Below are 20,180 nucleotides of genomic sequence, written 5' to 3'. Positions count from 1 at the left end.
GCCATCATAGCCAAAGTGCAAGTGTATCTGAACGCTATTGAAGCAGCGTCCCCGGTGCGTGAGTGCGCTCCTCGGTTGCCATGCAAACCCAAGGACAGAAACATTTGACGTCATAGAAGATGCGAAATGACGGCAGCCGGCAGCAACTTCGCTACATGCAAAAGCGCTGCGTTCCTTACCAATGTCAAAGCTTAAAATGGCTCAGTCTTTCGCTTAACAGATGAATGGTTCGCCTTTGGTAGTTCCGTTCCTAGTTTTACGATTTTGGGAGGAAAACTGACCCAAAGGCTTCCATTGTATTACTCTATAAATGAGGAAAAATAGTTCTTAATTTCAAGTTCAAATTCAAGTTCGTTTATTGTCATTCAGCCATAGATATATAGATATACCGCCAGAATTAACAACGTTCCTCTTGACTAAGATGCACAACACGCTACATAATACTCACATATAACACATTAAGTAATATTACCACAAATATATTAACAAATAATAAAACACTTTCACAGTGTAAATTTGGAAAGTACGCAATTTCCATGGTAACTACTGCTACTGGCGCTTTATACGTAATGAGGCCTGGGTGATGGCGGGGCGTTCAGTAGCCTCGTGCCCTGGAGGGAGAATCTGTTTCCTAACCTTCTCCTAATACCACTGTACCTTCTGTATGATGGTAGGGGGTCAAAGAGATTGTTAAACTGGTGGGAGGGATCACTGACCATCTTAAGTGCTTGCATACGCAGCGCTCCTGATAGATATCTGAGATCGCCCGTTCTGTGCATTCTCCACGGAGAATGGTGCAGTGAGGAGTATCAGTCTGCACCCACCTAAAGTCCACAAGCACCTCTTCAGGCTTATCCTCGTTGAGAATTAAGTTGTTTCTTCGCACTATTCTATCAGCGGTGCAACCTCCGCTGTTTGCACCGACTCGTCGTCGTTGCTGATGAGGCCGATTACTATCGCCTCATCGAAGAACTTGATGATTCGGTTTGAACTAGATCTTCCAGTACAGTCAGACTACCGCAGCGTGACAGCAGCGGGCCTAGCATGCAGCCCTGGGGACCCTGGTGCTCAGCGTGACGGGCTAGAGATGTTGATACCAACACGGACTGACTGGTCTTCCTGTCAAAAAAAAGTCCAAGATCCAGTTACGGAGACAAGTGTTGAGACCCAACAAGGACAGTTTACTCACCAGCTTCTGAGGCAGGAACTGAGGTGGACAAAGATAATCCTGGCATATAAGGCACCATTCCCCAGGTGGGACAGGACAGAGTGGAGTGGCATCATCAACGGACTGTAACCGGAAAGGGTCCAGTGTCGCAGAAAGATGGGAATTAACGCGATCCATAACCAGCTGCTCAAAGCACTGGATTATTCCTCATGCCAGTGCACTGGCCGAGATAATAGTGGCCGCCTCGTAGTCTGCGAGAGCAGTGGATTGTTCCAAAGAAATTCTGAAGGTGTCTATAGCACCTCTGTTTTCTGGGCTGAACGACCTGATGTTATGAGGCCCCGCAGCTTTACGTGGATGAACCCTGGCTAGAGTCTTCCTAGAGGGAAGTGGTATGGTCGGCGTCCTCGCCGGCACGTTGTTCGTGCGAGAGGACATTTAGCCTTGGCGGAAAGAGAGGCATCACTGTTGTTGACGTACATGGTGGACTTGTAGTCCGTAATGGTCTAAATACCCCCGCCATGAGAGCTTTGTGTCTCTGGCGGTATATTCTGTGAATAATCCCGTTTTGTTTTCCTGATGACACGGAATAGCGTGGTTTATCCCCCGATCCCCCTATACACTAGTTCTATTCCCGCCTCCGTGGGAGTAAAAAAGCCTGCTTTCATCATTCCGTCTGTGAATCCGTGGACTTCGTTGCCTACAGGGTTGTGAAGGCCAAGCCATTGGGTCTATCTAAAGCAGGGTTTGATAGGTTCTTGATGAATGATGTTCTGACGTCGATCAGAGGGTTAGAGGGAGTGCAACATCCCGGCCTCTCTGCTGTGTGTTTTACTTTACGGAAACATGGCTCATACTTGACATTTTGGACGCAGTGCAATGGTTTCAGTATTCTCTGCAAAGACAGGGCAGGTGAGTCTTACAAAGGGGGAGCATGCTTCGTGATTAACTCACCGTGGTGCACAGTCGTGACGGTTCCGTCTCAGTCCTGCTCACATCTGGCTGTCACGTGTCGTTCATTTTAACTGTCAGGGGAGTTTTTCACCACCATCCCGGTAGCGGTGTACATCCCACCTCAGGCAAACAGGCTCTGGAGGCGCTGAGCACCGTAATCTGCAGGAACCAAACAGCGCATCCTGATGTCTACCCACCATTGCGGGGTATTTCATCCAGGCGAGCTTGAAAGAGTCTCTGAACGATAGGCCCTGTGGAACCAGAGGATCCAACACACTTGACCACTGTTGTACCACCATCAGGACGCTTATCGTGCCACCCCACGCCCACACTTTGGAAAGTCCGACCATCTGGCTGTACGTCTACTCCCAGCGCAGGCAGAGACTAAAGACCGCAGCGCCAGCGGTGAGGACCAAGAAAGAATGGTGAAGGGAGGCGAAAGAAGATTCTGAGTCTGCGGACCAAACAAAATTTATTTTCGAATAATACTCATTTTCGAATCTGAATAAACACGCCCTAGTTGTCACCGACTTCATCAAGACCCGTGTGGATGAATACCTTCGGGAACACACTGGGCGTATCCGAACCAAAAACCGTGGATGCACTAGGAGATTGGTAGTCTGCTGAGGGCTTGGTCTGTGGCATCGAAGACCGCTGATACCGAACTATAGAAGAAGTCCGGGTACGACTGTCGGGGAGGGGGGAGGGGAACCTACTTTAAGGGCGAAAAAACAATTCCAACAGAGTCAGATGTACGTCACCTCTGGCGAGGTTTCCTACAAAACGAGCCCTAACATCATAGATAGCTGTGATGCCTCGCTCCCAGATGGGCTGAACGCCGTTTACGCACGCTTTGAAAGGGAGAATAATACTACACTTGTGTGACTCCCCGCCGACTCTGGTAACCCTGTGATCTCTGTCTCGGTGATCGACGTCAGAACATCATTAATCAAGAACCTATCAAACCCTGCTTTAGATAGACCCAATGGCTTGGCCTTCACAACCCTGTAGGCAACGAAGTCCACGGATTCACAGACGGAATGATGAAAGCAGGCTTTTTTACTCCCACGGAGGCGGGAATAGAACTAGTGTATAGGTTAAAGGGGAAAGGTGAAATATTTATGGGGAACCTGAGGGAGATTTCTTCATTCAGTGCAAGTGTGGAGCGAGCTGCCCGTGGAAATGGGTTCGGTTGCAACATTGGAGAGAATTTGGATAAGTACCTGGATGGGAGGGCGGAAGAAATTCCTCCTCGTCTCTTTTCACAGGGGACATGCTGAGGTTTCCTGGGATATCTACCCGAACCTGAGGTCGGTGACAGAGTATCAAATCAAAGAGCACTGCAGCACAGATACGGGCCCTTCGGCCCATCTAGTCTATGCTGAAATGTTAATCTGCCTACTCCCATCCACCTGCACTTGGACCATAACTCCATACCCACCCATCCATCTATACCCCTTATGATTTGTATAGCTTTATCAAATCTCCCCTAATTCTCCTACGACCCAGGGAATAAAGTCCTAAATTGTTCGACCTTTCTCTATAACTCTGGTCCTCCTTTCAGGTTTTCACTGTAAAGGCTCCCTCTGGCATGAGTTCAGGAGGTACCCCTCACAGTACTGTCCTAAAAAGAATGATTCCCGAATTTTTATTGGCAATATCCACCATAAGAGAACGGTACGGTAGCATTATTGAGTTAAATTGACTTTATTACTTACATCATTCACATACATGAGGAGTAAAAATATTTATGCTATGTTTCCGTCTAAATGTGCAATAAGCAATTTGTAGTAGTTTATAATAAATAGTATGTACAACAGGACAGTCAATATAACATAGAAATACAGTTGTACCAGCAGGAATTAATCAGTCTGATGGCCTGGTGGAAGAAGCTGTCCTGGTGACTGTGGTCCTGACTTTTATGCTGTGGTACCATTTCCCAGATGGTAACAGCTGGAACCGTTTGTGGTTGGGGTGACTCGGGTCCCCAATGATGCTTTGGGCCCTTTTTACACACACCAGTATCTGTAAATATCCTGAATAGTAGGAAGTTCACATCTACAGATGCACTGGGCTGTCTGCACCACTCTCTGCAGAGTCCTGCGATTGAGGGAAGTACAGTTCCCATACCAGACAGTGATGCAGCCAGTCAGGATGCTCTCAATTGTGCCCCTGTAGAAAGTTCCTAGGATTTGAGGGCCCATACCAAACTTCTTCAACTGTCTGAGGTGAAAGAGGAGCTGTTGTGCCTTTTTCACCACAAAGCCGGTATGTAACAGACCACATGAGATCCTTGGTGATGTTTATGCTGAGGAACTTAAAGCTGCTCACCCTCTCAACCCTAGATCCATTGATGTCGATAGGGGTTAGCCCGTCTCCATTCCTCCTGTAGTCCACAACCAGTTCCTTTGTTTTTGCAACATTGAGGGAGAGGTTGTTCTCTTGACACCATTGTGTCAGGGTGATAATTTCTTCACTGTAGGCTGCCTTGTTATTAGTTGAGATTAGGCCAATCAATGTCATTAGCAAATTTAATTAGCAGGTTGGAGCTGTGGGTGACGACACAGTCGTGGGTGTACAAAGAGTAAAGGCGGGGGGTTTAGGACACGGTCCTCTGTTGAGGGTCAGAGGGTTGGAGGTGAGGGAGCCCACTCTTACCACCTGCCAACGATCTGACAGGAAGTCCAGGATCCAGCTGCACAAGGCAGGGTCAAGGCTGAGGTCTCTGAACTTCTTGTCAAGCCGAGAGGGAATCATGGTGTTGAATGCTGACCAGCATTCTCACGTGAGATCCTTCTTCTGCAGATGTGTTACAGTGCTAGTGACGCAGTTCAGTTCCGCCGCTGTCCATATGGAGTCTGCACGTGCTCTCTGGACCCATGGGTTTCCCTCCCACATCACAAGGATGCATGGGCAAGTAGGTTAATTGGTCACAGGGTGTGCCGGAAGGGACTGTATCTCTAAATAAAATAAACAAGAACATCCAGTCCTGAAGAAGTGTCTCCGCCCCAAACGTTGACTCTTTTCCATGGATTATGCCTGGCATGCTGAGTTCCTCCAGCATTTAGCGTTTCCAGCACCTGCAGATTATCTCACGTTTCAAATAAGACAGTGCCCTGAAGTTGCCTGAGGCTTGGCTGTCCTGGGAAAACCGATTTGAATTCCTCTGTCTCAGAACAGAACAGAGAAAATCTACAGATGCTGAAATCCAAGCAACACACATAAAATGCTGGAGGAACTCAGCAGGCCAGACAGCATCCACAGAAAAGAGTACAATTGACGATTTGGGCCGAGACCCTTCATCAGGACTGCAAAAAAAATGGTAAGAAAGAGGAAGAAGCTTGGGAGAGGAGTGGAAGAAATACAGGAGTAGGTGATAGGGAGGGGAGAAGGGCATGAAGTAAAGAGCCGGGAAGTAGATAAAGGGCAGGAGAAGAGAGAATCCGATAGGAGAGGACAGAAGGCCATGGATTGAAGGGAAGAGGAGGAGCACCAGAGGGAGGTGCTGGGCAGGTAAAGAGATAAGGTGAGAGAGGAAAATGGGAATGGGGAATGATGAAGGGGGAGGGCCACTTTCCGAATTTGGAGAAATTAATGTTCATGCCATGAGGATGGAGACTACCCAGACGGAATAAAATGTGTTGTTCCTCCAACCTATGAGTGGCCTCATCACAACAGCAGAGGAGGCCATGGATAGACATGTCGGAATGGGAATGTGAAATGGAATTAAAATGGGTGGGTGGCCACTGGGAGATCCCACTTTTTATGGTGGCTGGGGCATTGTTGCTCGATGAAGCGACTCCCAATCTATGTCGGGTCTCACCGATATACAGGAAGGCACACCAGGAGCACCAGACACAGTAGGTGTCCCCAACAGGCTCACAGGTGAAATGACGCCTCACCTGGAAGGACTGTTTGTGGCCCTGAATGGTAGTGAGGGAGGAGGTGTAGGGGCAGGTGTGGCACTTGTTCAGCTTGCAAGGATAACTGTTCGGAAGGAGATCAGTGGGGAGGGAGGAATGGGCAAGGAGTTGGTAGGGAGTGATCCCTGCAGAAAGCAGAAAGTGAGGGGAGGGGTGGCAAAGATGTGCTTAGAACTGTTGCAGATGGCGGATGTTACGGAGAATTATGGACACGGAGGCTGGTGGGGTGGTAGGTGACCCTCTCGCATTCTCTCTCCCCACCTGCAATGGCTCTGCTCTATACGTTCTCCGACTTTCAATTGCCGGTTCCTCTCCTTTCTCATGCCCTGCAAGGATCGGAAGGAAGATCACCCAGCTTCAGACTACAGAACCATGCCGTTTCCAACGCTGACAGGCCCAGACGTCTCCAGACCGTGATCTCAGTATATTATGGAGTGGATGGGAGACATTGAACAAGATAGCGTGCAACTTGGACAGCATCCTCTTTTCAGACACCACCGTCAGAGAGTCCAGTTCCACCCCCACAACATCACTGTCCTTATGAATGAGTTTGTTGATTCTGTTGGTGTCTGCTACCCTCAGCCTGCTGCCCCAGCACACAACAGCAAACATAATAGCACTGGCCACCACAAACTCGTAGAACATCCTCAGCATCGTCCTGCAGATGTTAAAGGACCTCAGTCTCCTCAGGAAATAGGGACAGCTCTAACCCTTCTTGTAGGCCGTTTTCAACGCTTTCTTTCAAAAAAAAATCACTCAGCTTCAGGAATTTGCTCAAGTCTGTGTGTTGATCCAGTATTGCTGGTGATATCATTCCAATGCCTTGACGGCCCACTATAGGTTGTCCTTGTCTGGGGACAGAGTGGTGGGGTGGCTATGTCGTGTGAGGATCTGAATTTAACAGGTTTCAATTGTACTTTTCTCCTTCTTAGCAATGCCACCAACATCGCACCAATGTAGTCGTCGAAGTAGCAGAGGAAAAGTTGGGGAGTGATGCCAGTATAGATTTGGAGCATAGACCCACAAAGAGGCAGGCATAGCTGGGGCCCATGCGAGTGCCCATGGCTACACCCTTGATTTGGAGAAAGTGGGAAGAACCAAAGGAGAAGTTACTGAGAGTTAGAACAAGCTCCGCCAACCGGAGAAGTGTGGTGGTGCTGGTGCTGGGGAACTGGTGGGGTCTGTTATCCAAAATGTAGCGGAGGGCTTTGAGGCCTTCTTGATGTGGTGGAGTGATGGGGTGGGGTGATGTGATGGGGTGGAGGTGTATAAGGATTCAACATCCATGGTAAAATGAAGCGGTCGGGGCCGGGGAATTGGAAGTTATTGAAGAGGTGAAGAGCATGGGATGTATCGTGGATGTAGGTGGGGAGAGTCTGAACTATGGGGGATAAAATGGAGTCCAAGTAGGCAGACACAAGTTCAGTGGGGCAGAACTGAAAATTTATTAGGTTGCCTTTGTGATCTGCAAAGGACGGATTAGTAAATTTCATGGATTTACAACTTCATGAGATTAGTGGGGTTTTTTGCTCAGTTGTTCCCTGCTTCCCCAGTTTTACGGTCTAGCAAAAGTTTATTTTGTTCAGAAATGACTCGAGGGTGCTTTCAAAGCTTCCTTTCAAAAAAAATCCCTCATCTTCGGGGATTTGCTCAAGTGTGCATGGTGATCCAGTGTTACTGAAGACATCATTCCAATGCCTTGACGGCCTTCTATGGGGGCTGAGTGGTGCGGTGACTATGTCGTGTGAGCATCCGAATTTAACAGGTGTCGATCGTTTCTACTTTTCTCTTTCTTAGCAATGCCACCAACATCGCGGATATTACCCCAGTATCTCTTCAGTAACAAACAGGAAAGAATTCCTATCCTCAGGAATACTTCCATTCCATTAAACCTCCTCTAAGCAACTGCCCTGGGTATCAGCGTCCTCGAGCAAAATGGTATCTTGTATACATGTACTGTGAACACAAATTAGGAGGAACTTCCTTAGCCAAAGTGTGAATCTGCCGAGGCCCCAAGTCATTGGATATATTTAGGAGATTGGTACTTCCTTCATTACTGAGGGTATCAAAGAGGGAGAGAAAGAGAGAGAGAGGGAGAGAGCAGGAGAATGGGATTGAGGAGGGAAATAAATAAGCAATAATCCTATACTGAAGCAGTACCGATCAGCTCAATGGACTCATTCTGCTCCTCTGTGTTATGGTCTTATCAACGGCGTGAGATTTCAGTCAAGGAGTCTATGTACAGCCTACAGAAATCCCTGCAAGGCTTGAAATAATTAGTATGTAAAAATTCTTTGTAAACTCAACTCAGAAAATTCACACACATTCACTCATAATCATCCAAGTCCCCGCCCCCCCCGACTCATTCTACCTGTCCAGACCCACACTCCTCACCACAGAGCTGACTGCAACTACCAGTCCTCATTCCCAGCATGTGGGTGTGGAATCCTCCCCCAAGGCAGCTAATTATACTTTGAGAGGGGGCAATGTTGGAGCTGCTGGCCAAGGCCAACATCACTGGATCTGTCCACGTTTAGGGTTAGTCACCTTCCTGAAGGACCACAGGCCTTCTGGTAAAGTAATGCCACACTGAACCTGTGAGAGTGGGGAAGTGTTAACAACCAGATCCAGAAACAAGGAACAGTGTGATGGGATCTGGGAGGAAGATATCCCTGGGAAAGGGAGCTTGGGGAAGGGTCACCCGATTATATACGGCAGTATTTTAACACCCATAAATTGGGGACTTTCAATATTTTAAATCAAAACAAAAACATTCCTTCCTAGCTACGCTGGTATTTAAATAAAATTACAAGCAATTGAAAAATTAAACAATTTATTCAAAAAATATATATATATAAAACAAGATATTTAATACTGTACAAAATTTACATTCCAAAAGAAGTGACATAAAAAAAAAACCCCGATACAGAGAACCCGATCAAAGGAATTGAATAGTCCAGTTACCAGTGTTTACAATTAGAACATCACAGCCAGACTCAGGACATTGACATGACCCAGTGGTGTTACAGTGGAGACTATTCCAAAGAGCCAACATCAGCATCAGACCCACTGAAGTGTCCAGACAGCTCAAACCGAGCAAGCCCCATACTGTCACATTCACAGTCCTTTAATCCACCTCCTCAATAGTTGGTCCAGAGGAACTGGCATTCCCAGCCTGTGCCCTGCATGATTCCCCTGCGCCTGCTCCTTGGTACAGTTTGGCAATGATGGGATTGCAGACTTTCTCCAGCTCTTTCTGCTTGTGCTCAAACTCTTCCTTCTCTGCCATCTGATTCTTCTCCAGCCATGATATTGTCTCGTTGCACAGGTCAATAACTTTCCTCTTGTCTTCTGCACTGATCTTTCCAGCCATCTTCTCATCCTCCACAGAGCCTTTCAAGTTGAAGGCATAGGACTCCAGGGAGTTCTTGGCTGCAATCTTCTGCCGCTGCATTTCATCCTCATTCTTGTACTTCTCGGCCTCCTGCACCATCCTGTCAATTTCCTCCTTACTCAGCCTGCCCTTGTCGTTGGTGATGGTGATCTTGTTTGTTTTCCCAGTGCTCTTGTCGACAGCAGAGACATTGAGGATGCCATTGGCATCAATATCGAAGGTCACCTCAATCTGGGGTACGCCACGAGGAGCGGGAGGGATGCCACTCAACTCAAACTTGCCCAGAAGGTTGTTGTCCTTGGTCATGGCTCTCTCGCCTTCATACACCTGAATAAGGACACCAGGCTGGTTATCAGAGTAGGTGCTGAAGATCTGGGTCTGCTTGGTGGGGATGGTGGTGTTCCGCTTGATAAGGGTGGTCATGACTCCACCTGCCGTCTCCAGCCCCAATGACAGAGCAGCAACATCCAGGAGTAGCAGATCCTGAACATTCTCCGACTTGTCCCCCATCAGAATGGCCGCCTGGACAGCTGCCCCATAGGCCACGGCCTCATCGGGGTTGATGCTCTTGTTCAGCTCCCTACCGTTGAAGAAATCTTGCAGCAGCTTCTGGATCTTGGGGATGCGGGTGGAGCCTCCGACCAGGACAATCTCATGGATCTGGGATTTGTCCAGCTTGGCATCTCTCAGGGCTTTCTCCACTGGCTCCAGAGTGCCCCTGAACAGGTCAGAGTTCAGCTCCTCAAACCGAGCCCTGGTGATTGAGGTGTAGAAATCAACACCCTCAAACAGAGAGTCAATCTCAATACTGGCTTGGGTGCTGGAAGACAGGGTTCTCTTTGCTCTCTCGCAGGCCGTCCGCAGCCTCCTCACCGCTCTCTTGTTCTGGCTGATGTCCTTCTTGTATTTCCGCTTGAACTCCTCAATGAAGTGATTGACCATGCGGTTGTCAAAGTCCTCTCCTCCCAGGTGGGTATCACCAGCTGTCGATTTCACTTCAAAGATACCGTCATCAATGGAGAGAATGGAGACATCGAAGGTGCCACCACCCAGGTCAAAGATGAGAACATTACGCTCCCCTTTGCCTTTCTTGTCCAGGCCATAGGCAATGGCAGCTGCTGTCGGTTCATTGATGACACGCAGGACATTGAGACCAGCTATCACACCAGCATCTTTGGTTGCCTGGCGCTGGGAGTCATTGAAGTAGGCAGGAACGGTAATGACAGCGTTGGTGACTCTGCAGCCAAGGTAAGCCTCAGCAATCTCCTTCATCTTGGTCAGCACCATGGAGGAGATTTCCTCTGGGTTAAAGGTCTTGTTCTCCCCCTTGTACTCCACCTTCACCTTGGGCTTCCCTCCGTCACTCACCACCTGGAAGGGCCAGTGCTTCATGTCAGACTGCACCGTCGGGTCATCAAACCTCCTCCCGATGAGCCGCTTGGCATCAAAGATGGTGTTGGCCGGGTTCATTGCCACTTGGTTCTTGGCCGCATCGCCGATGAGCCTCTCGGTGTCATTGAAGGCCACATAGCTGGGGGTGGTGCGGTTGCCCTGGTCATTGGCGATGATCTCCACCTTGCCATGCTGGAAGACCCCCACACAGGAGTAGGTGGTACCCAGATCGATACCGATCGCTGTCTCCTTGGATGCAGGCATCTGTGTTTCTGATGAAAGCTCCGACGTTCTTTATTGAAATACCAGAAAGACTTCCTTGCTTCTCCAAGCCGATCGTTACTGCATGGCTGGCTGTTCCGGCCTTTAATATAGTCCCAGCGCGGCTATGTGGGCGGTGCTTCGTTCTTGAGGGACGTCTATGTAAACCAATGCAAACGCAGGCGAGTGACTCACCGCCGAAGGTTGGAGAAGGTTCCGAGGCGGCGGCCAATGACAGCGCTGCTAGTCCGAGACTTGCCGGGGCTTCGCGAAAATTCTGGTAATAGCGAGGAAGATCTGGGGCAGTCAGCGAGGTTTCGGCAGAAACCGAGTCATTCAGGAACCCTTTGAAACACTTCTTAAACTGTACGAAACAAGCAATATTGCACCTCTTCCAAAAGTTCCCTCCACGCAAGAAAAAGTCTCAAGCACCTTCTGGGGAGAGAATTCTCTGGCCTTAAGGGACGAAGCGAGAAAACAAGGAACGACAGCTCTGGGTAATATCTGCAGGAGCAAATTAGTAACAGAACAAACACTTAAAAGAAGGATAGCACTGAAAGTCAGAGTTTGTGACATTTAATTTTGACAAAAGGAATTTTCCGGTGTTGGCGACCAGAACAGGGCGTGACACGGATGTTTAAAAAATTGAGAGATTGACAGAAGTGACGGTGAAGTTTGCGCGAGAAGTTTTTTTTTTATCTGCGGCATAAATATACAGGGTTTAACTGTCATAAATAATCCTATTGTAGCTCCCGTATAATACATTGCAAAGAGAAGGTGACATAATCAAGTTAAAATAAATTATCCGTAACGCAGCGATGTTAGTGTTATCAGATGCTCCCAGAGTCTTCGCGAGATCTATCTCGCCACCTCCGGAATTTTCGCGAAGCCCCGTCGGCTCCCAGCGCTACTACCCATGTAGTGTCGGTTATGAAAGCAACATCGAGTGTGTGTATGGTGTGGGGATACTATTGTTGTTCAGATTTATATAATGACAAGTTAGGAATGGAAAGCCCCCTCTCCCCCTCCTACTTTCAAATCTCTTACTATCTTTTCTTTCAGTTAGTCCTGACGAAGGGTCTCGTCCCGAAACGCCGACAGTGCTTTTCCCTATAGATACTGCCCGGCCTGCTGCGTTCCACCAGCATTTTGTGTGTGTTGTATGTAATTTGTTTATGGGATTGAAAGTTCCCCGATAACTTTTTAGTGACTTTCTACGGAGGTTGGCTGCGCTGAACTCCGCCTCACCTCTGACCCGGACCCTTTCTCTTTCTGTAGCCGTGGATTGGCCAGAATACAGTATGACATTGCGAGATTTGTGGCGATCTTAGATATTTGGAGCATAATTCATTAAAGTAAACTCAGCGTGTGTATTTATGAATGGTGTAAAAGGCAGCAGAGATTAACCAGCCAGAGCATTAATTTTATTTTATATCAATTTCAGGCCTGTGGTGTCGGCAAGCATTAGAGTTTAATTTGGCTCAGCGCTGAGATGTAGTCCCGAGGATACAGCAGTCTTGTGGAGGTTGTGGATCATGTCTATATTAGTGATATTGCCCTAATGTGTTGACTCGCTGCTGGAGGTTCCCTTGGCCCAGAGGTCTAAGGTGCTAGGGTCAGCTCCGGATGAGAATCGGGTCTGTCACAGACGTACACTCAGTGGGCACTTTACTAGGTACAGGACAGCTGTGTGTCTGCTGGTTAATGTAAACATCTGATCAGCCAATCATGTGGCAGCAGCTCAATGCATAAAAGCATTCAGACATTGTTGAGTTGTTGTCCAGACCAAACATCGGAATGGGGAAGAAATGTGATTTTTTAGGTGACTTTTACTGTGGAATGACTGTTGGTGCCAGACAGGGTGGTTTGAGTATCTCAAAAACTACTGACCTCTCGGATTTTTGTTCACAACATTCACTAAAGTTTACAGAGAATGGTGTGTAAAACAAAACCATGCAGTGAGTGAAAATGCCTTGTTATTGAGAAGGTCAGAGAAGAATGGCCTGTCTGGTTCTGGATGACGGGAAGGTGACAGTAACTCAAGAATCCACGTGGTACCACACTGGTGTGCAGAAGAGCCTCTCTAAATGAACAACACGTAGAACATTGAAATGGACGTGTTAGAGCACAGACGCACACTAAGACGGCATTTATTATGTGTAGGATGTACCTAATAACGTGGCCACTGAGTGTAAATCTCCCCCAGTGTGTGGGTGATTGATTGGTGTAAGTGTGTGTTTGTAGGTCAGTGCAGAATGATGGGGATTGGTTCATACAGAATGATGCCATGACTTTACTGTCCTTCCGTACCCACAAACTGGTCAAAATCTTTCTCTTCCCACTAAGCAGTTAAACAAGAGCTGACCACTGACCTCCAATTCATTCTGGGAGGCTGAATATTGAAATTCAGGACTGTTCCTCACAAAACAAAATTGGTAAGTTGTCACAAACACATCTACTATAAAGTCAGCTCTTTCTGTCAGTTCCCCGGGATGCTTTCCATCAGGGTCTGGGGACTTGTCTACTGTTTACTCGGCCTACCCATTTGCTCATCACTCTCTCTTCAGTGACAGTGATGGTCGGGGGTTCTCACCTCCCATTGCATTCATAACGTCTCTCCTTGACATGTTAGATGTGTCCTCAACACAAAGTCAGAATCTGGCACATGTAGTGAAATCTGTTGTCTTTGAGGGAACAGTACAATGCAATACATGATATTAGAGAAAATAAGAATATTTGTGCATATTAAACAGTTAAAATAAGATAAGTCGTATCGAGGCACAAATTTTAAAAAAGCAGTGAGGTAGTGTTCATAGCTTGTTGATCAGGACTGGGAATCGCGGTGTTAAATATTGATGGTAATGATGAACAGCATTCTGTCCAGGTGACCTCAGGCTGTGTGAAGAGTGAGTTCATTCGAAGTGGAATGGCTTAATGAAGCAATTGAGAAAGCTACACTGAAAGCTTGTGAGTTTGGAACCTGCAACTCTAAGAAATATTTACGTACAATGCAGAAAATGGTGTTAGCTGTGTGGATTGTCACGGATGCAAGAGTTGCTGGGGAATTTGCAAGTGGGAAGAAGTGGAGTAATATTTGGAAACTTGTCTTTTAAAATGTCATTTAGCAAACAAATCCCATATGGATGGTGTACAAAAGCCTTGGTGACAAAATCCTCCATTGTCCCGCTACAGGCCCTACATGCGTTTTGTGAGAGTGCAGATGAACGAGAGCGAAAACAATCAAACTCAGAGGAGATCAAGTTCTTATTGACAGCATTTTGCTGGCAGTTAAAATGAATACCTCCGTGCATTCAGTCCAATACATCGATGAACAAATGGAAAAGTGTGTCCAAACCCCGGACAGCTGGAGAGGCAAAAATTATGTGTTTGCATTTCTTTATGTTATCAAAGTTCAAAGTAAAATTTATTATCAGAGTACATACATCTGACCACATACAACCCTGAAATTCTCATCCTGTGGGTATACTCAGCAAATCTATAGAACAGTAACTGTAAACTGTAAACATCCAGAACTATAAACAGTAAACAAGCCGTGCAAATATAAATAAATAGCAATAAATAACAAACATGAAATAACAATATAACTGAGTCCTTAAATGAGGGTAGCTATCCCCTTTTGTTCAAGAGCCTAATGGTTGGGGGGTAGTAACTGTTCAGGATCCTGGTGGTGTGAGTCCTGAGGCACTTGTACCTCCACCTGATGGCAGCAGCAAGAGAAGAGCCTGGCCTGGGTGGTTTCTGGGTGTTTTCTCAATCTTCAACTAAAAGATGCACATGTAAAGGAATTGCAGACTCCTCTGGAAATGAAGCTCTTGCTTTCAGACCATTGAATAAAGTGAGATGCTGTCTAGACACGTTGCACTGCAGACAATCATAAACACGTACGAGGCATTGATTGTATATTCTGAGGACAATAAGTTATATCACAAGATATATTGTCACAGAAATTTGATAAACAGTGAATAAAAATAGCTTTAGTGGTGTTAAATGATGTCTCCAAAGAACAGGCTGCACTGTTGAAGACTCTGCAAAGGAGTGTATTGATACCAATTGATGCACTTCATTTTGCACGAGGCAAAATTAACAAGATAAGAAGGAAGTATCTGGGAGACAATGTGTCTTGGAGTGAGAAAGTTACATTTGGTTAATGTACAAAATGGCTAAGTCGCTTAAATATGTTCATTATCTTGTTCACGTTTATGTCTCTTATGTAATTCAGCTACCAATTTGGTGCTGTATGCAATGATTTCCAAATAAAACATCGAACTGGATTTTTTTGTCAAAGATTTCAGACAACTTTAATAACATGTGAAAGGATTGATATTGATATTGATCATCTCTGGTCTCTCTGATTACCATATCCGCCGGGGATCCAGGCAGAACTAAGGGGCCTCCTATCTGCTGGTGGTGAAATTTTATCTTTATAATTTTTTTTGCGGTCTTTTTTCCTACCTGCAGTTGAGTGTTCAAAGCCTTCGTCTTACCTCCCGAACTCTTCGATTTATTAGCAGGATCAGTGCTAGCCTGTTGCGGAAAAGGTATTACTCGGACACGAAGGGAGATCGCTTTTGAAAGTCTTTATTATAACATGATACATGTCATGGAGAGCTCAACCTCTTAAAGCAGAGTTCCTGAGACTCTCCCCAAGTACACAGACTTTCCTCATTATATAGACATAGTGTTATCAAAGCTTTCGTTATCAAAAGCTTCCAAGATGTTTGTGAAATACAGCATGCAAGCAGATAATTCCTTTGCTCAATAATCATGTCTTAGCACTGTACAAAATTATATAATCAGGTTACTGTTTTCTTTATCTATTCAAAGCTACCTCTGCCTACAACATTGAAGCCAGGACAATTACACAGTTCAGCTATTAAAAAAAACAGAACATCACGTGATTATACTTTGATTACTCCCTCTCAAGCTAGTTAGCCCTTTACAGCAGTCCTGCAGAAGCAGTTTAAGGGTGCTGTAAAAAAAACCACTTTAACCCCTTAGTATCTAGCTGGTAACAAAATTTCTTCCACATAGTCGATCGACTGCTCACACTTCCCGTTTTTCCCGTCTAGGATTTCAGTTTCAGTCAAGACAGCACAAAGCTTTATTCACACTATGCACGCAATGAGCACTCACTGGTGTGTTTCCACAAGTCTCTGAGTTCAGTCACGGAATAAATTGGGAGCTACCTTGGTACCCCCACGAGTACCCCCTGCCGTCCCCCTTTCAGCTAGGAGACTAGATTGAGGATCCCATCCTCCGTCGCCAAATTGTTGCGGAAAAGGGTACTCGGACCCGGAGGGAAGTTACTTCAGAAAATCTTTATTGATGCACGATATCATGGAGAGCCGAGTCACCGAAAGCAGAGTTCTGAGACTCTGCTCGACAACGGATTACACTCTTATTTATACCCCAGGCGTACGTGACAAGAAGCACTTAAATCTGAAAAAGAGGCAACTTCAACTACAACTCGTTAGAATAGCAAAGTTGCGCTATATGTCCTTGAGCAGTTATACATTTTCTGAAGTGTTAGTTCTCAGGACAGTATATCAGGCTTTCCCAAGTGCAGACATGTGATAATGCTCAGAACAAGGAAGCACAGACTTAGTTATTTTGCCATCCTGTCTAGAAGCACATTTCAGCCACACAGTGTACATCAGTAGCAGATAAGTGATTACAGACTTTGAATTCACATACTAGAAGATCATTAACCCCTTCATGTTCATCACAAATTCTTACTATTTTTCTTCCTCAGGAGGGAAGGAAGAAATACAGGAGTAGGTGATAGGGAGAGGAGAAGGGCATGAAGTAAAGAGCTGGGATCTGCAAGGATCGGAAGGAAGATCACCCATCTTCAGACTACAGAATCACGCCGTCTCCGACGCCGGCAGGCCCGGACGTCTCCAGACCGCGATCCCTGCTGCCAACCTCAACAGTTCTAACGATCCCGAGTAGATTCAGAACCCGGGCTCCACCGTGGTCAGTATCAGTTCCAAGGACCTTGGACACCTTCAAAGTGCCGATTGTGCAAACCCCAACGCCAGCTCCAGCCTGGACACTGATCGACAGCACCTCCAGGCCGCGACTTTACCCACTGTCCCAGTCTCCCCTTCCCCCACCACCGCACTGCAGTCCCGTGTCTCTCAGATCCTACCGCCATCCTCAAAGACCCCATCTTCATCTCACCACACCTTCCCTCTCCTCAGACACTATCAATCCCCTTGCCCCGGCTGATCCCAGCCCTCATCCGTGCCGGGTCTCCACAATTCCCTCTGACTTTCCTCTCTCTCAGGAAGAACCTTCTGACGTCAGTAAGGGCGTCTCCTTTGTAACCCTGAGCGCACACCTCAGTGAGTTCCTCGCCCACCCTGACGCAGAACTCTTCTTCCACCGCCTCCGTCTCCGTGCCTGCTTCTTTGGCAAGGACTCCCCACCCCGCACCGATGACCCTATCACCCGTCTTCAACCCTCATCCTCTTCCTGGACATCCCAGTCTAGTCTCCTGCCAGCTCTGGATCTTTTCATTGCTGACAGCTGACGAGACATCAACCGTCTCGACTCCTCTCTCCAATCTTAATCTCATTCCTGCCCAACGCACAGCTCTCCACTCTCTCTGTACTAATCCTAACCTCACCATCTAACCCGCAGATGAGGCTGGGGGTGATGTAGTAGTCTGGCGGACTGACCTCTACTTTGTTAAGGAAAGGCGACAATTCTCAGACACCTCCTCTTACATACCCCTCGAACAGGACCCCGCTAAGGAGCACCAGGCTACTGTCTTTCACACCATCACTCATCTTATTAACTCTAGGGATCGCCCATCCACTGCCACCAACCTCATAGTTCCTACACCCCACATCTCCCCTTTCTACCTCCTACCCAAGGAACAAAAACCTGCTTCTTCCTGCCCCACCAAACTTATATTTTCATACCATGCCTCAGATTTATCCCACCTGCTTCAGTCCCTTCCTATCTACATCCTGGTCTATTTCTGATGCTTTCCTCCCCTTTCTTGATCTTTCTGTCTCCATGTCTGGACTCAGCTCATCTACTGAAATCTTTTGTAAACCCACTGAGTCTCACAGCAACCTGGACTGTACCTCTTCCCACCCTGTGACTTGTAAAAAGGCCATCTCCTTTCTCTCAATTCCTCCATCTCCGCTGCATCTGCTCTAAGGATGAGGCTTTCCATTCCAAAACAAATGAGATGTCCTCCTTCTTCAAAGAAAGGGGATTTCCTTCCTCCACCACCACCACCAACTCTACCCTAACCCACATCTTTTCCATTTCACGCACATCTGCTGTCACCCCATTCTCCTGCCACTTAACAGAGACAGAGTTTCTCTTGTCCTCATCTACCACCCCACCAGCCTCTACATCCAGCACATAATTCTCCGTAACTTCTGCCATCTGCAACGGGATCCCACCACCAAGCACACCTTTCCCTCCTCTGCAGGGATCCCTCCCTACGTAACTCACTTGTCCATTCGTCCCTCCCCACTGATCTCCCTCATGATTGCGGTCTTCCGGTTAAGATGTTGAGGGTGAAAACTGACAGGAGACGCTTCTTAAGTCATCAACATGAGAAATTCTGCATGTGTTGGAAATCCGAAGCAACACACACAGACACAAAATGCTGGAGGACCTCGGCAGGTCAGGCAGCATATATGCAAACGGTCAGGCCGAGGGCCGAGACCCTTCTTCAGAACTGAGAAAGAAAGAGGAAAACGCCAGAATAAAGAAAAGTGGGGAGAAGGAAAGGAGGATAGTCAGCAGGTGAAGCCAGGTATTTAACATGGGTAAAGGGCTGGGGAGGAAGGAATCTGACAGGTGAGGGGATTGCACTGTAGCAGAAAAGGAAGGAGGAGAGGACCTGGGGAAGTTACAGGCAGCTGAGAAGCGTAAAGGGCCAGAGTAGGGAAAGGAAGAGCAGGGGAGGGGTGGGGTTAGTTGGATACCCTGATTGGAAACCCTGAGGTTTTTCTCCTCCACTCTGAGGGAGGCTTCATCATATCACATGAGGAGGTCATGGACTGACAAGTCGAGCGTTAACGGGAATCAGAACTATACTGTGTGGCCAGTGGGAGGCTCCACTTTTGGCAGATGGACTGGAAGTGTTTGATAAAATGGGCCCCCACATTAAATGTTAAATGTTGTGACAGTCCCTGTTACCCCCCCCCCCGTCAGTAGGTTTCCAGATTACAACCACAGATGAAGTTCTTCCTCGCTAACCCTTGCACCTAAATGAATGAATGAATGATCTTTATTGTCATTATACATAGATACAATGAAACTCTGTTTGGTTTCCTCTCAGGCAATCAAACAAAGAGGTAGATAAAAACAAGACAGTAATAGAAAAACAGAATTAAATAGATAAGTAGCAGAAAATAAGTTACAGCAGCACCAGAATGTCACAGTAATGCACAGAGTGCCGTTAGTGCAAGTATTTGAATCCTTGTGTGTGCTCACAGTTTCAGTCATTGTTCTGTGGGAGTGGTGTGATGGAGGCCACAGCTCTAGGGTAGAAGCTGTTCCCCAGTCTATTTGTTCACAGCTCTGGGGTAGAAGCTGTTCCTCCGTCTATTTGTTCACAGCTCTGGGGTAGAAGCTGTTCCTCCGTCTATTTGTTCACAGCTCTGGGGTAGAAGCTGTTCCTCCGTCTATTTGTTCACAGCTCTGGGGTAGAAGCTGTTCCTCCGTCTATTTGTTCACAGCTCTGGGGTAGAAGCTATTCCCCAGTCTATTTGTTCACAGCTCTGGGGTAGAAGCTATTCCCCAGTCTATTTGTTCACAGCTCTGGGGTAGAAGCTATTCCCCAGTCTATTTGTTCACAGCTCTGGGGTAGAAGCTGTTCCTACGTCTATTTGTTCACAGCTCTGGGGTAGAAGCTGTTCCTACGTCTATTTGTTCACAGCTCTGGGGTAGAAGCAGTTCCCCAGTCTATTTGTTCACAGCTCTGGGGTAGAAGCTGTTCCCCAGTCTATTTGTTCACAGCTCTGGGGTAGAAGCTGTTCCTCCATCTGTTTGTTCTGGTTTTTAGTGTCCTGAACCTTTTGCTGGATGGCAGCAG

General features: G+C 47.0%; 1 protein-coding gene across 1 annotated transcript; it reads right to left on the bottom strand.

Annotated features, from left to right (window-relative positions):
* Positions 1-8,894: 8,894 nt before the first annotated feature.
* On the bottom strand, positions 8,895-11,169 carry LOC140717953 (heat shock 70 kDa protein 1-like). The gene has a single exon (XM_073031612.1). It carries the CDS (start codon positions 11,093-11,095, stop codon positions 9,173-9,175), a length of 1,923 nt encoding a protein of 640 aa, XP_072887713.1. The 5' UTR covers positions 11,096-11,169; the 3' UTR covers positions 8,895-9,172.
* Positions 11,170-20,180: the final 9,011 nt, after the last annotated feature.

The sequence above is a fragment of the Hemitrygon akajei genome, chromosome 2, assembly GCF_048418815.1.
Source record: "Hemitrygon akajei chromosome 2, sHemAka1.3, whole genome shotgun sequence".
NCBI classification, from domain to species: Eukaryota; Metazoa; Chordata; class Chondrichthyes; order Myliobatiformes; family Dasyatidae; genus Hemitrygon; species Hemitrygon akajei.
This window is presented reverse-complemented; position numbering and strand designations above follow the sequence as displayed.